This window comes from Beta vulgaris, chromosome 1 (genome assembly GCF_026745355.1).
Source record: "Beta vulgaris subsp. vulgaris cultivar EL10 chromosome 1, EL10.2, whole genome shotgun sequence".
NCBI lineage: Eukaryota > Viridiplantae > Streptophyta > Magnoliopsida > Caryophyllales > Amaranthaceae > Beta > Beta vulgaris.
This window is the reverse complement of record NC_079202.1, coordinates 50,490,704-50,502,767: the sequence shown is the minus strand read 5'-3', so window position 1 is coordinate 50,502,767 and position 12,064 is coordinate 50,490,704. Positions and strand designations below refer to the sequence as shown.

General features: G+C 32.5%; 1 protein-coding gene across 2 annotated transcripts; it reads right to left on the bottom strand.

Moving 5' to 3' along the window:
- On the bottom strand, positions 1–5,622 carry LOC104890984 (protein disulfide-isomerase). Of its 2 annotated transcripts, XM_010676613.4 has the most exons (11): positions 5,359–5,620; positions 4,223–4,253; positions 3,800–4,087; positions 3,523–3,711; positions 3,308–3,433; positions 2,049–2,183; positions 1,833–1,952; positions 1,557–1,674; positions 1,365–1,477; positions 578–807; positions 1–301 (listed from the first exon to the last, which is right to left on the bottom strand). In XM_010676613.4, the coding sequence occupies exons 1-10, from the start codon at positions 5,538–5,540 to the stop codon at positions 583–585; spliced, it is 1,527 nt and encodes a 508-aa protein (XP_010674915.1). In that variant the 5' UTR covers positions 5,541–5,620; the 3' UTR covers positions 1–301; positions 578–582. The 2 variants fall into 2 exon arrangements, with proteins under 2 accessions (XP_010674915.1, XP_057250128.1); XM_057394145.1 differs by lacking the exon at positions 1–301 and having other exon boundaries at positions 577–807; positions 5,359–5,622.
- Positions 5,623–12,064: the final 6,442 nt, after the last annotated feature.

The following is a 12,064-nucleotide window of genomic DNA, read 5'->3' as shown; positions in this document are numbered from 1 at the left end:
TAACATAAGTTAGTTTATCATAGACATTGTTGAAGTCCAAAGAGAAAAATTGCATGGCCATGGAGATCGTAACGATGATACAACTCTGACTAAATAAACTACCACCAAAATCGCCAGATCTACAGGCCTCGCATTTATTTAGAGAGAGAGAGAGAGGGGCGAGGTAAAGAGAAAGATGAAGGAAATCAAGAAGACAGGCATGCTAACTTCTGCTGTGAATCTAACGAACAGCCGATGAAAACTCTGTGGTATAAACTAGTTCCAGTCCGTAAATTCGTTCCGCCATCTTAAACCCTTGTTCCTGTAGCAGGGAAAATGCAAAACTGCTTAGTGTCTGACCACACAATGTTGTAGTATTAATTTTGCTTGGTACTTATATTCTCAAAAAACTTGTCATTTCATCTAATAATTTCATTAATTTGACATAAATACTAATTAACAAAGTTAGGTCTATCAACATAAATCAAAAGCAACCCATTAATTTGAGATATTAGATTCAGATTATTTAGTCGAAATCGACTACATTTTTCTCACCACTTATTCAAAAATAACATATATTTGAAGAATCGAAATTTACCTAGATCACAACTCATCCTTGGCAGAAGATTCCTCAGTAGCTGGAGTAGCTGGAGTAGCTGAAGTAGCTGAAGTAGCTGAATCCTTGTTCTTCTGAATAAATTCAATAATGTCTTCCTTGGTCCTGTCTCCTTCATACGATTCAATTTTCCCACTAGCTGATCTAAAGTACAGAGTTGGGTAACCTTTAACCTCAAATGTATCATCTGGGAGATCATTTGCAGTTGCATCCTGTATTCACAAAGCAAAAATCAGCATTCACCAACAAGAAGACGTGCTCGTCTAGACTTCTTACTTAACTCATGTATATGACACCAATTGCCAATGCTAGGGAAATTCCTAACTGATAACTTACATGAATGTTATTCCGTTCTAACAGTCAGCAGTAGTATAGTCAACAGTAGATGTTGTATATTTAGCCATAAATGTAGCACATAGAATCTCGAATGTTGTATAAGAAAATCAGCTTTCTACATATCTGTTAGTTATATTAGATGGTGAACTTTTGTGAGCTATACAATACTAAAAATTATATATACAACTTTTGTCTATGTTATGAACAAAAATAGTTCATATAACAATTCTGACTTAGGCAAAGCTCTTCAGTTCTATTGAACGTTTTGCCCACGTTACTACTAAGAAATTTAGGGGGCACAAAAAAGGTTCAAAGGTGATAAAGTAAAATCAGAAAACTCACTATCAGAAAAATTATCATTCTGCCGGAATATTTATTCAACTTATGATAAAACAAAATCTTGCAAAGTTCCGTAACAAGGAGAGATTCTTACAAGCTTGGCGATGATGACATCTGCATCATTTCCGAAGGAAATAGCAACTTCATCCAAGATGGGAGCCAACTTTTGGCAGTGTCCACACCAGGGTGCATAAAATTCCAAAAAGACTGCAGCAATTTAAGACGATAAGTTGATGTAGTGACCTAGGGTAAAGTAAAACAAAGAAGGGCATGAAGATATCCTAACCGTTTTTCCCAGATTTGAAAACTATGTCCTCCAAGGTGTCAGCAACAACCACCTTCACAGGCTCATCATTGCTTTCAGGGATGGCTTCAGATTTCCTGTGTGGAGACAACTTGCCTTCCTGCAATACAACATCACAGTCCAGTTATACTTCTTGCATTACTGCATGAATTCTTGTACTAGCAAATCTTCAACTCAATATGCAAACACAAAACTAAAAAGCCAACAGAAAAAAAGGAAAGGAACTCCTGGCATTCTAACAACAATAAAATATATTACAGTGTACTCCTGGATCCATGATGCAATTTGTTTAGGCTCCACTTTATCTTTAACATATTTCTTCCCGTCGTTTGTCTGGACAATAATGAGTGGCACCTGGTCTTCTTTAAGTCCAAAATACTGCACGTAAACATTTGACAATGTCAATTGACAGATGTTTCTACAATAAAAGCACAGAAATTACTAAAAAAAAATTAAAAAGACACTTCAAATTACCTGGAGTGCACCCTGACTGGCGTCAAGATCTCCCAATAGAAAGCTAATACCCTTGGATTTGTATTCTGCAGCAACTTGCTCATATTTTGACTTATATGAATCAAAGTCAATGCTGAAGTTCATGAACAACAAGGCCTGATCCAAATGACAACTATCTTTTGTGAGCCAAAGAAGAAAGACATGAATTCCACCAGCACATCACTCTTACTTCTAAGGTGAGAACATGATAATTACAGGATAAAAATTAGTCAAGGGAAGACAAAATCTAACAAAGTTGGCACAGCAGAAAAATCAGCAAAAAGAATACAACAGGGAAACCATTTTGTCCAACGCAAGTGAGCACAAATCAAGTGCACTTATACCACTGACTGATGAGACGTTGAGTGGGGCATATGGTAAAGTTCTTGATGAAAGAATTATAAGCAAACCATGAACTTGTAGAAAAACCAGAATGTCATCAAGCATACATTTAAATCATAAATTCAAAACACAATAATGACAAAATTACTAATGCCACTTTTTGATCAACCCCATGCACACCCCCACAGAATTAGAACTGAAAGGCAAGATACACTCACTTATTCTGGTAATAAATAAAAAACATCACAGAACTTTGCATAAATGCATAGTAGAAAGGATGATGGCCAATTGGCCATAGATGTTAGACCCCAAAAAAAAGGTAGTGTGTCGGAGAATCCTTGGGACAAATAACAATCTAATACTTCAGTTAACAACAATTCTGGACAGAGCAAACAGTGCCTAACAACAACCAACATGTCCTGCCTCATACTTAAACAAGACGGAACTGATGCAATCATCGACACTGCAACAGTCTGTCAGCTTCTAAAGTCTTCACTCAATTCTAAGCCTGTATAAGAATTAAGTACAGAAAAACCAAGAAGAAATCCAAATGTGCACACCAAGGAAAAGACAAAAGCATCAGAGCAAATTGACTGTTTCCAAAGCATGAAACTCAGTCAGTCAAATTGGAAATTGGGAGCATGATAATCGTGCTAAATTGAAACTACAAGACCATCACGAACCATTTAGTAAAATCTTTGAGACACCACATATGTGCTTCAAACATAAGGGATCAAATTCATTTCAAGGTCAATGTTTTACGTGCAACTCTAAAATGTTGACAGGCATGAAACTTTAGTTAAAGAATTCCTAATAAAACGTGATGTACATGACCTGGTATCATCGGAGAACTAGTGGAGGACATTCTCAACTCAACTTTACCACAGAAAATCATATACCTTGGCATTTGGAGAGTTAAAAAACTTAATAACATATGGATGGTGTGCTGGGTCCTTGCTGAAAAGAGTTAGAGTAGGGACACTGGATTCTTCAATGAACTTCTCCACAGCATCTACTTGGAAATCCTAAAATATTCATGAAGTTTGATCAGCTGATGGAGACTCAAAGCTTAGTTTGGCAAGAAAACTTCAACAAATAACTTGCTATGCTATACCTGGAAGTCAACCACGAGCTCATCAAATGGCTTGAACAGCCTAATAGTGGGCTTCGTAACTGATGATTCACCCCTTGGAAGGAGCTTTGCATCAGTAGTATGACCAAACTCATAGTCGGAGCGCAACTTCTCAGCCACAGCCAAGAAGTTTTTGTACTCTTCTCCAGAGAATTCTGGGAATATCCCAACCTGAAAAGACAGAGAACAGTGACTTGTTAAACACAAAAATAGAACCAGCAACCATAAACAAGGGGCAGGAGTCAGGACAAAGACTCACAATAACAACTTTGTCATCCCCAACAAAAGTGGTAGCATCATCAGCGGATTTAATCTCAACTGATGCTGGCCCACTTTGTTTCTTCAAATACTCAACAATACCCTCCGCTTCTCTTGGACCCTTGTACTCTTGAATATGTTTCCCACCATTCCTGAAAATTTTCAGTGTTGGGAAACCTTTGACGTCATATTCAGAAGCAAGTTCCTTGTTCGAGTCCTCATTGGCATCCACCTTCGCCAGAGCGATCGGAGGGTCATGACTGCTCAATAGGGATGCAGCCTTCTCATACTAGATGTTCAAAAAAATGAATAACAAGTCAGCTAAGGTCGCATAAGTAATTTCATTATTCCTAAAAAATAGATCAAATTCCAAAGCCATATTGAGCCTCAATCATTCCAAATCAAAGAAAGAAACCACATTTACCTCGGGAGCTAGACTCTTACAATGCCCACACCTGAAAGGAGGAAAAACAATGATCTAATTAGACATAAGAAAGGTTCTCCTACTAGTTGACTATTAAAGTATAAAAACACTCAAACCACTTGATCTGTATAAACCCCCTCTCATGTAGGGGGGAAACGAAAACAACAAGCCTTAGTCCCAAAATGATTCGGGTCAGCTACCATGAATCATCATAAGAAATCATCATGTTACTGGATATAGTATCCCAGTTTCTAAAATTGTGTAACATTGGAAATTTTCACTACTCAAATACTAACTTTGACCGCATCTCAAAGCTAATACATAAATACAAATGCTATCATATAATATGTTGTTGGATTACTCTCAAAATGTATCTTCAAAATATCAATTTATTATAAGTTCTACTAATGAACAATCAAAAACATTAACAATCAAAGTTGCGAATTGGCATGTGTGAAAGTCAACATCTTGCATATATTTAAAAAAGGAGGATGTATTCAATTGTAAACAGGTAAGATAAGCTTGCAGGTACATTTCCCAACATTCATGAAACTATAACGGATTATGTTACCCTAGGCCCTAGCTGCAAAAATGTCCATGCGACAAAAATTATTCCGAGATTCACAATCCGAAAATTTTACAAATATGGAATCTCGATCACATTAGATATCAAGTCAACTCCCTCAACGTTACTTCTTTTTGTCTTTCTTTTTTGGATATTCTTATTCCTCAATTCAAGGGTTTTGTGTTTTGACCAAAGAATTCTAATTTCTAATGCTTACTCCATAATACAACTAATTCGAAATCAGGCATAGAATATACCACCTTTACATCTTAAAAGATCTAGTATTTCTAACAAATTATAGATCTAACACTTCAAATTTCACACAGCAAATTCAAAACGATCCCAAACAATAATCCACAACAGATCTCGATGCAATCACTCAAACAGTTGACCTTCAAATTCACTCACTTTCTCACTCATCATTCTCCAAATTTCCACATAATAATGTAAATAATCATCAAATGTAACAAATCAAACACCAATTCTTAAAAAAAAATCACAAATTTCGCACAAAACAATCCAAATCAACATCAAAACAAAAATAAGATTGAAAAGAAATACAATACAATACCATGGAGCGTAGAATTCGACGAGGATAAAATCATGTTTGGCGATAGTTTCAGAGAAATTCGAATGATCAAGAGTAAGAACAAACTCCTTTGAATCAGATACTTCACTACTTTCAGAAGCAGAAATGGAAGCAAATAAAGCTAAAAGAGAAATCACAAAAATGGAAACCCTAGAAATCGCCATAATTTTTCCCCCAAATTTTGTTTCTCTCTCCTAAAAATTTTCTACTCTAAAAACTCTTGTGAAAGCATGAGTTTATAAGAGAGTGAGTAGGAAGTGAAGAAGAAATGGAAGAGAGAGAGAGAATAGAAAATGTTCGAATCACGTGTTAGTTTTTTGAGGTTGGTGTATCTACGTGGCAAGGTTTTATTGGGTGGTGATTCGTGGATAAATAACTATGACTTACTGTAGCGTACGAATGAGAAGTGTATGAGTATAAAAATAAAGTTATTGTATTATATGTGTGACGATGTTTAACCAATTGTTGTTTGACAAGTAGGATTTTAGATGGGAGATTTTTATCTTAATTTTGTAATAATGGGAATTTAATTGTAATTAAATCTTATGTTTATCATCGATAATTAGAGCTGGCACACGAATTATATATGTACAACTTACAAGTAGTTTTTTTTTTGTGACGAGATCGTGTAGAAAAATCACTCAAAAACCAAATTATTTACGAATCTTTCTATCATCATTTATAGCAAATGGTGTTTTTAAACGATTTTGTATATGTATCAACCTAGCTTTAGAGAACTAGTCGTATATGTACGAATGTTTTTTTTTTCAATTTAAAATTATTTTGGTAGAGATGTTAATTATTGAGTTTTCTTATAGATGTTATTGTCTTTTTAAATTGAATGTTATTTTTTTTTTTACTGTTCAATACCCTTACTGAAAAATTTCATCGATGATTTGATAATTCCTTTTCAGCGGCTTTACTACAGTTTTTTAATGATTGTAAATGTTAATAAACGATATTGTTTGAACTTTGTAAATACGAACTATTATGTTGTTTGAATATATCGCTAACTTTTTTTGATTGAAAATTCTAATTAAATTCGTAAATTGATTGTATCAATCTATTTTTTTCAAGTTATTAGTGGTGATTGCACATTCCATTTTTGACTTATTCTATATGACAAGTTGCATTAATTTTCAATTATTTTTTATATAAAAAGAAAACGTTGTTTTATATTATTAGAGGTTATTTTAGTCATTTCAAAGGAGGACAACGCATCTCCTCTCCTGACTTATATAATAGAGATCTTATGTTTCATTTGTTTATTATTCAGCCGCTACAAGTACATGCACACCAAATTTTCACAAATTTTCTTTAATCATCCCCCTAAATCACGCTTGATATATTATGTAAATTTTGTACGTAATTGAATACATTTTTGGAAACAAACTAGTTCTTGTCCCGGGCGATATGCCCCCGGATTATTTACCAACGTGCATTTGAAATGATTTTTTTCCCTTACAAAAATCAACATGAGTATTGTAGTGTAGTCGTTGGCTAGTGCATTGGCATATCGAATGAGATGTCATGGGTTCGAGTCTTAAAACAAAAAATTGTATTGCTTAATGTCTCATTTGATTGTGTGGGTACATGTGACAGCATAACATTTATTTGTCTTGGGGTTTTAGAGATATATCTCTATTATATAAGGGAAGGGATGAGCTATGGTGTCCTCATCTCTATTATATAAGTGAAAAGGGGAGGAAGAATGAAAGATGGTGTCCTCTCTTAAAAAGTCTAATATTACCTTAATGAATTTAAATTGTCATGTATATTAAATAATCTTTTCTTCCTCCTGCTTGCCATATATATTGAACAAGTTACTAACAGAATTTAATTTGAAATTTCAATTAAATATTAAATAAGGAGAATTATTTCATCTTCTTACCAATGTGTGAGAAACTCTATTAAAAAATTAAATTGACAATATAACTTGATTGATACAATTAGAAGAAAAAATAAATTTTGAATTTCATATTAATAATTATACTCATAATATTTCAAAACCTAAATGTTGATTGTTCTTCAGTAATCTCTATTATGTAAATTAAAATTTTTTCAACGATTGAACCCGATATATAAATTTTTTCATTTTATTTGAGCACAAACTTTTTTCTACTGTATATTTCTTTCTCTCAATAATATATTTGAATAATGATGAACATACAACGTAAAAAAAATTAATGAAGCATTGATTTAAGAAAAATATAGTTAAAAAAATAATAATTATTATAAATATTTTCAAATCAAATTTTTGGAACACTGATTAAAAACTAATTGAGAAAATCAAAAAATTTAACAAAAACGAGACTTCAAAAAAAAAAAAAAACTGCCCTCTTCAATATATATGTGCAAAAAATGCTAGTTTCAATATATTGTATTACCCCTCTTCCCTTTTTAAATTACAAAACCAATTTCAACAAAAACGAGACTTCAAAAAAAAAAAACTGTCGGAAATACAATTATAACAATCAATAACAATCTAACTGAAATCAATAGAATTGCATAATTCACGTTATACAAATAACTCAAATGATAAAACTTTACAAAAACAAGAAAATTCAATTACAAACTATAACCCACTAGTAATTACATAATCCGTTTCCAAGAACTATTTACAATTACATACTCAAAAAAATTACCAATACACTTCAACGTCAATACAAATTACAAACTAAGGAAAAAGTACGATTTCAACGGGGAGATTCATGTTTGTCCACTGGCGATTTGCGAACTTCTAAAACAGGTACATAATACTTTTTTATCTTGCAAGTTATTTCAAATTAGTTGGAAAAAGAAACTAACCACTCTTAGATTCAAATTACATGAATAATTTAAGTTTGTATTGTATGGTATAAATTTTGAAATAATTATTTATAAAACCAGTACATGTTTGTAAAAAAAAAAAGCCATTATAAAATTTAAATGAATTTCGAATACAATAACAATGACAAAAAAAATCAAACTAAAATTGAAATTGCACTAATTTGCCAAATTGCAAATAGTGAAATTGAAAATCGGTGAAAATGATTGATTTTACTGAGATTACTCATTTAAAATCCAAAAAAAGGAGTAGAAGAAGTACGAATGATGAAAAACCCAAAAAAAGGAGGAGAACAAGTCTTGAAAAAAAAAAACAGAAAGAAAAAGGAAAAGTGGGCGATTTCAAGAACTTCATCCACAAATTTGTTAATAAGAAACCATCTTCACACATAAAAGTTCAAAAAAATGTAACCCTAAAATGATCCACAAAAACAAAGACCAAAACTACCCTAAAAAATAATGGAGTGTTGACTGGGTTAATTTTGACTCCAGAATTGGCTTATTAATATAGTGTTTATTTGATGTGGACATGAATATGCTTGAAATCTCAATCTTTTTGAGTGAGATATGAAAGATATCGAAGATGAGGAGATGAGTCGTTCTAATTATTTGAGGGAAAGGAAGCTATAATGTTGTAGGTGGGAAGATAAAAATGTGAAGGATTAGATGAAAAAAAGTGAGATACATCAATCATATGTGTATATGGGGTAAATAGTTATATGGTAGGTGGGATTGATAATCACATGGATAGATGGGTAAAATTATGTGGGTTTATTACTTGCATACAGGTGCCTTTGTGGCTTTTAACTACATTTTCTTTTCCTATTAACAAACAACTAACATTAATCATACTCATTTAACTATGTGAAACACCAATATTACATAAAATCATGAAAACAAATTATATTTATCTTGGTTCATGTGTACATGATTTGACATGAACCTCAATCCATATCAATCTTGATTTGTCGTATTTATCTCCTCTTTAGATGGTTTGTTTCGATACTGAGTAACAATTATGCCCAAAGATATCTCGCATGCATCGTGCATAAAAAACTAGTATATATTTAGATTAATTAATGACATATAATTTTTTATTTTATGAATCAATGAGAAGAAGGAAATAATAAATATCGTTCATAATAGAATACATTTTCGAAAATAAATTACCTACTGCCATAAATTCGCATAAGCAAAATCTACATTTTTTTCTTTGAGGGGAAGCAAAATCTTACATTTAGACTATATTCTGTTCAACTAATTTTAACTTATTTAAGATCTTATCAGATAAGATAAGATGTTCAGTTCAACTTAATTATTTTTACTCATTTCAGAAAAGATAAGATAAGATAAGATAAGTTCAGATAAAATAAGATAAGATTAGATAAAATAAGTTGAATAAAACGAAAAGTCAAATGGAAGGACTAAACAATAATTAAGAGTTTATTTTAGGAATGAATTAATTACATAATTTTAGGTATATTTAATTAATTTTTTTTTTACTTACATTTCTCTTTCAATCGAAATTATGTGGCATTACTCATATAACAACCTTTTATATATAATTACTTTGATTTCTCTTTCAATCCAATTTATGTGCCATTATGCAATAATATATAATGATGCACACTATTCGAGAATCAAACTAGTTATTAGGCTCGGGTTATGCCCATGGTAAGAAAAATATTTATTTATTATTATTTTACTTTAAAATAATAATACTAAATACAACTTGGTTTTAGTGGTTATAACTTTAGTATATGAACTTGAGGTCACAAGACCAAAATCTATACTATGTAATTTCTAATTTGTTTATTATTGTACATGCATGCATTACATGAACTAAAACTTCCTAGGGAGAGTGTTACGTGAATAATTTCCTGTTTAGGAACGCCTTTTATTATATTTACTAGTTTTTTTTGCCCAGGCGATGCCTCGAGTCAGTTACAATAAACAAATATAATATTATTTTTAAATTATATATTTTTTTTGCTACTTTTGTATTTTTTGTCCATTAAGATATTAAAAAAGTCACGTCACGACGAGATAAGTAAAAAAAATTGGAAAGGTTTGAGTTTGAAAACAATACTTAAAAGGAATTGTGGTAAGAGAATATGGCGTCAATATTCTCTTGTAAGTTACGTAATAAAAATGTTATTAGATATGTATAGATTTGTTTAAGTCTTTTTAGTTAATTATAATTATTACAAGACTACATCATATTTTATTCGATTTTTTCACCATCTACCCTTGACAAATTTTTTTTTTGCATCGTATACCCTTTCAACTTTCCAAATTCACCATATACCCCTCACTTTTCGAAAAACACATCAACTTGCCCTTTTGACTAACGGTGTTAGATTTTCGTTAGTCATTAGGTCCTACTCCTAATTAATTAACCTAAATTAAACCCTAACCCTAATCTCATATCCTAACCCTAATCTAATACCCCAACCCTAACCACCCCTGCCCCACCCCAGCCCTTCCCTCCCCCTCACCATCACCACCCTCGAAGCCTCCCCTTTTCCCGCGACCCCCTTCCCCCGCGACCCCTTCCCCTTCCCCCACTGACCCCCATCCCCTTCCACATTAGGAGTTGGAGTACATGGTGGTAGCCCGTGGCTTTTCCTGGGAGATGGATTGATCACCATCCCTATTATTTTCAAAGGTTCCTCGATATTGCAGGTCATTCTGGAATACGGAGTCGCGCCCGTATTTCGTCTTCTTAGTGAAGGCATTAGTAGATAAGACAACTCAAGTCCAATAACTATTCCATTATAATAAAAAGCTGTTTAGCGTTTAGTTCAGTAAAAGTTATCTACAAAAATATATATTGTTATATTATTATTCATCCTGGCATGTTATTTATTAGTATCATGTTAAGAATAATTATGTAGTACTCAGCTTTGCTGATTACGTGCTTTGTGTGTGATTGTTGATCATGGCTTTGCCTTATTGATCTTGTGATGAACTATTTTGGTGAGCAGATTCTTTAAAGCATTGACATTTACAGGTTCGCAGATGTTGCATCATTGGGAATCTGGGAATGGAGAGCTTGTGTAATCTGTACATTAGTAGGAACATAATATAATAAGTTGATTTGAGTAGACTTCTATAGAGTGTTTAATTTTAAATACTTAATTACTTATTTATTTATTATAATAAAAGTTTTAAAGTTTAGTTATATGTTTTCCACTGCAAAATTCTAAATAAGCTGATACATTATTACATGGGCGATAATGCTTTGGTAATTCTCTATCTTTTATATTGAAAAAGATTTCTGAAAAGAGAGAATTATCGGGATGTTACAGTTAGAAAAACAAGGTCAAAAGAAAAACTAAGAACTAAAACTCCAGTTCAGTTTCCACGAAAGAAAAAAAAGAACAGAAGGTCACACTAGAGAGAACAAGAAGGAAGAAGAAAGAGGAAAGAAGAGAGAAGACAGAAGGTGGTCGGCCGACCAATCAACTGGTGGCCGCGGCGGCACGACAACAACCCTTTTTTTTCTCTAATTTCGTTTAACAGAACAGAGTGTTTCATAAATGAGTTTCTCACCTACTGAAATTTTGAAGCGAAAATAATTATGCTTGAAAGAGGTGTAGAAGTCCGATATTTATAGCCCTAGTAAAGGGAGAGAGGAACAATTCAAGAAGGAAGAAGGATATGATTGAAACAAAGGGGGAAAGTTTAAATTTAATTGAGAAGATTTTGGGGATGGTAATTGATTGAGCAATCAATTTGACAGATTTGCTTGATAAAACTGACGAAAATTTTGGAAACAATCTCTCCGCAAGATGTTTGCTTCAAAACAATTTTTTTTTTTAATATATATAACTCTTGTTTTCGAAATTTAGATTTCCAA

Excerpts from the sequence above, each read along its gene's own strand:
- LOC104890984 (XM_057394145.1), bottom strand. The coding sequence starts at position 5,540 with ATGGCGATTTCTAGGGTTTCCATTTTTGTGATTTCTCTTTTAGCTTTA. Across the intron at positions 3,712-3,799 it reads GGGATGACAAAGTTGTTATT|GTTGGGATATTCCCAGAATT; the intron begins GTGAGTCTTTGT and ends CTGTCTTTTCAG. Across the intron at positions 1,478-1,556 it reads TTTCAAATCTGGGAAAAACG|TCTTTTTGGAATTTTATGCA; the intron begins GTTAGGATATCT and ends AAATTGCTGCAG.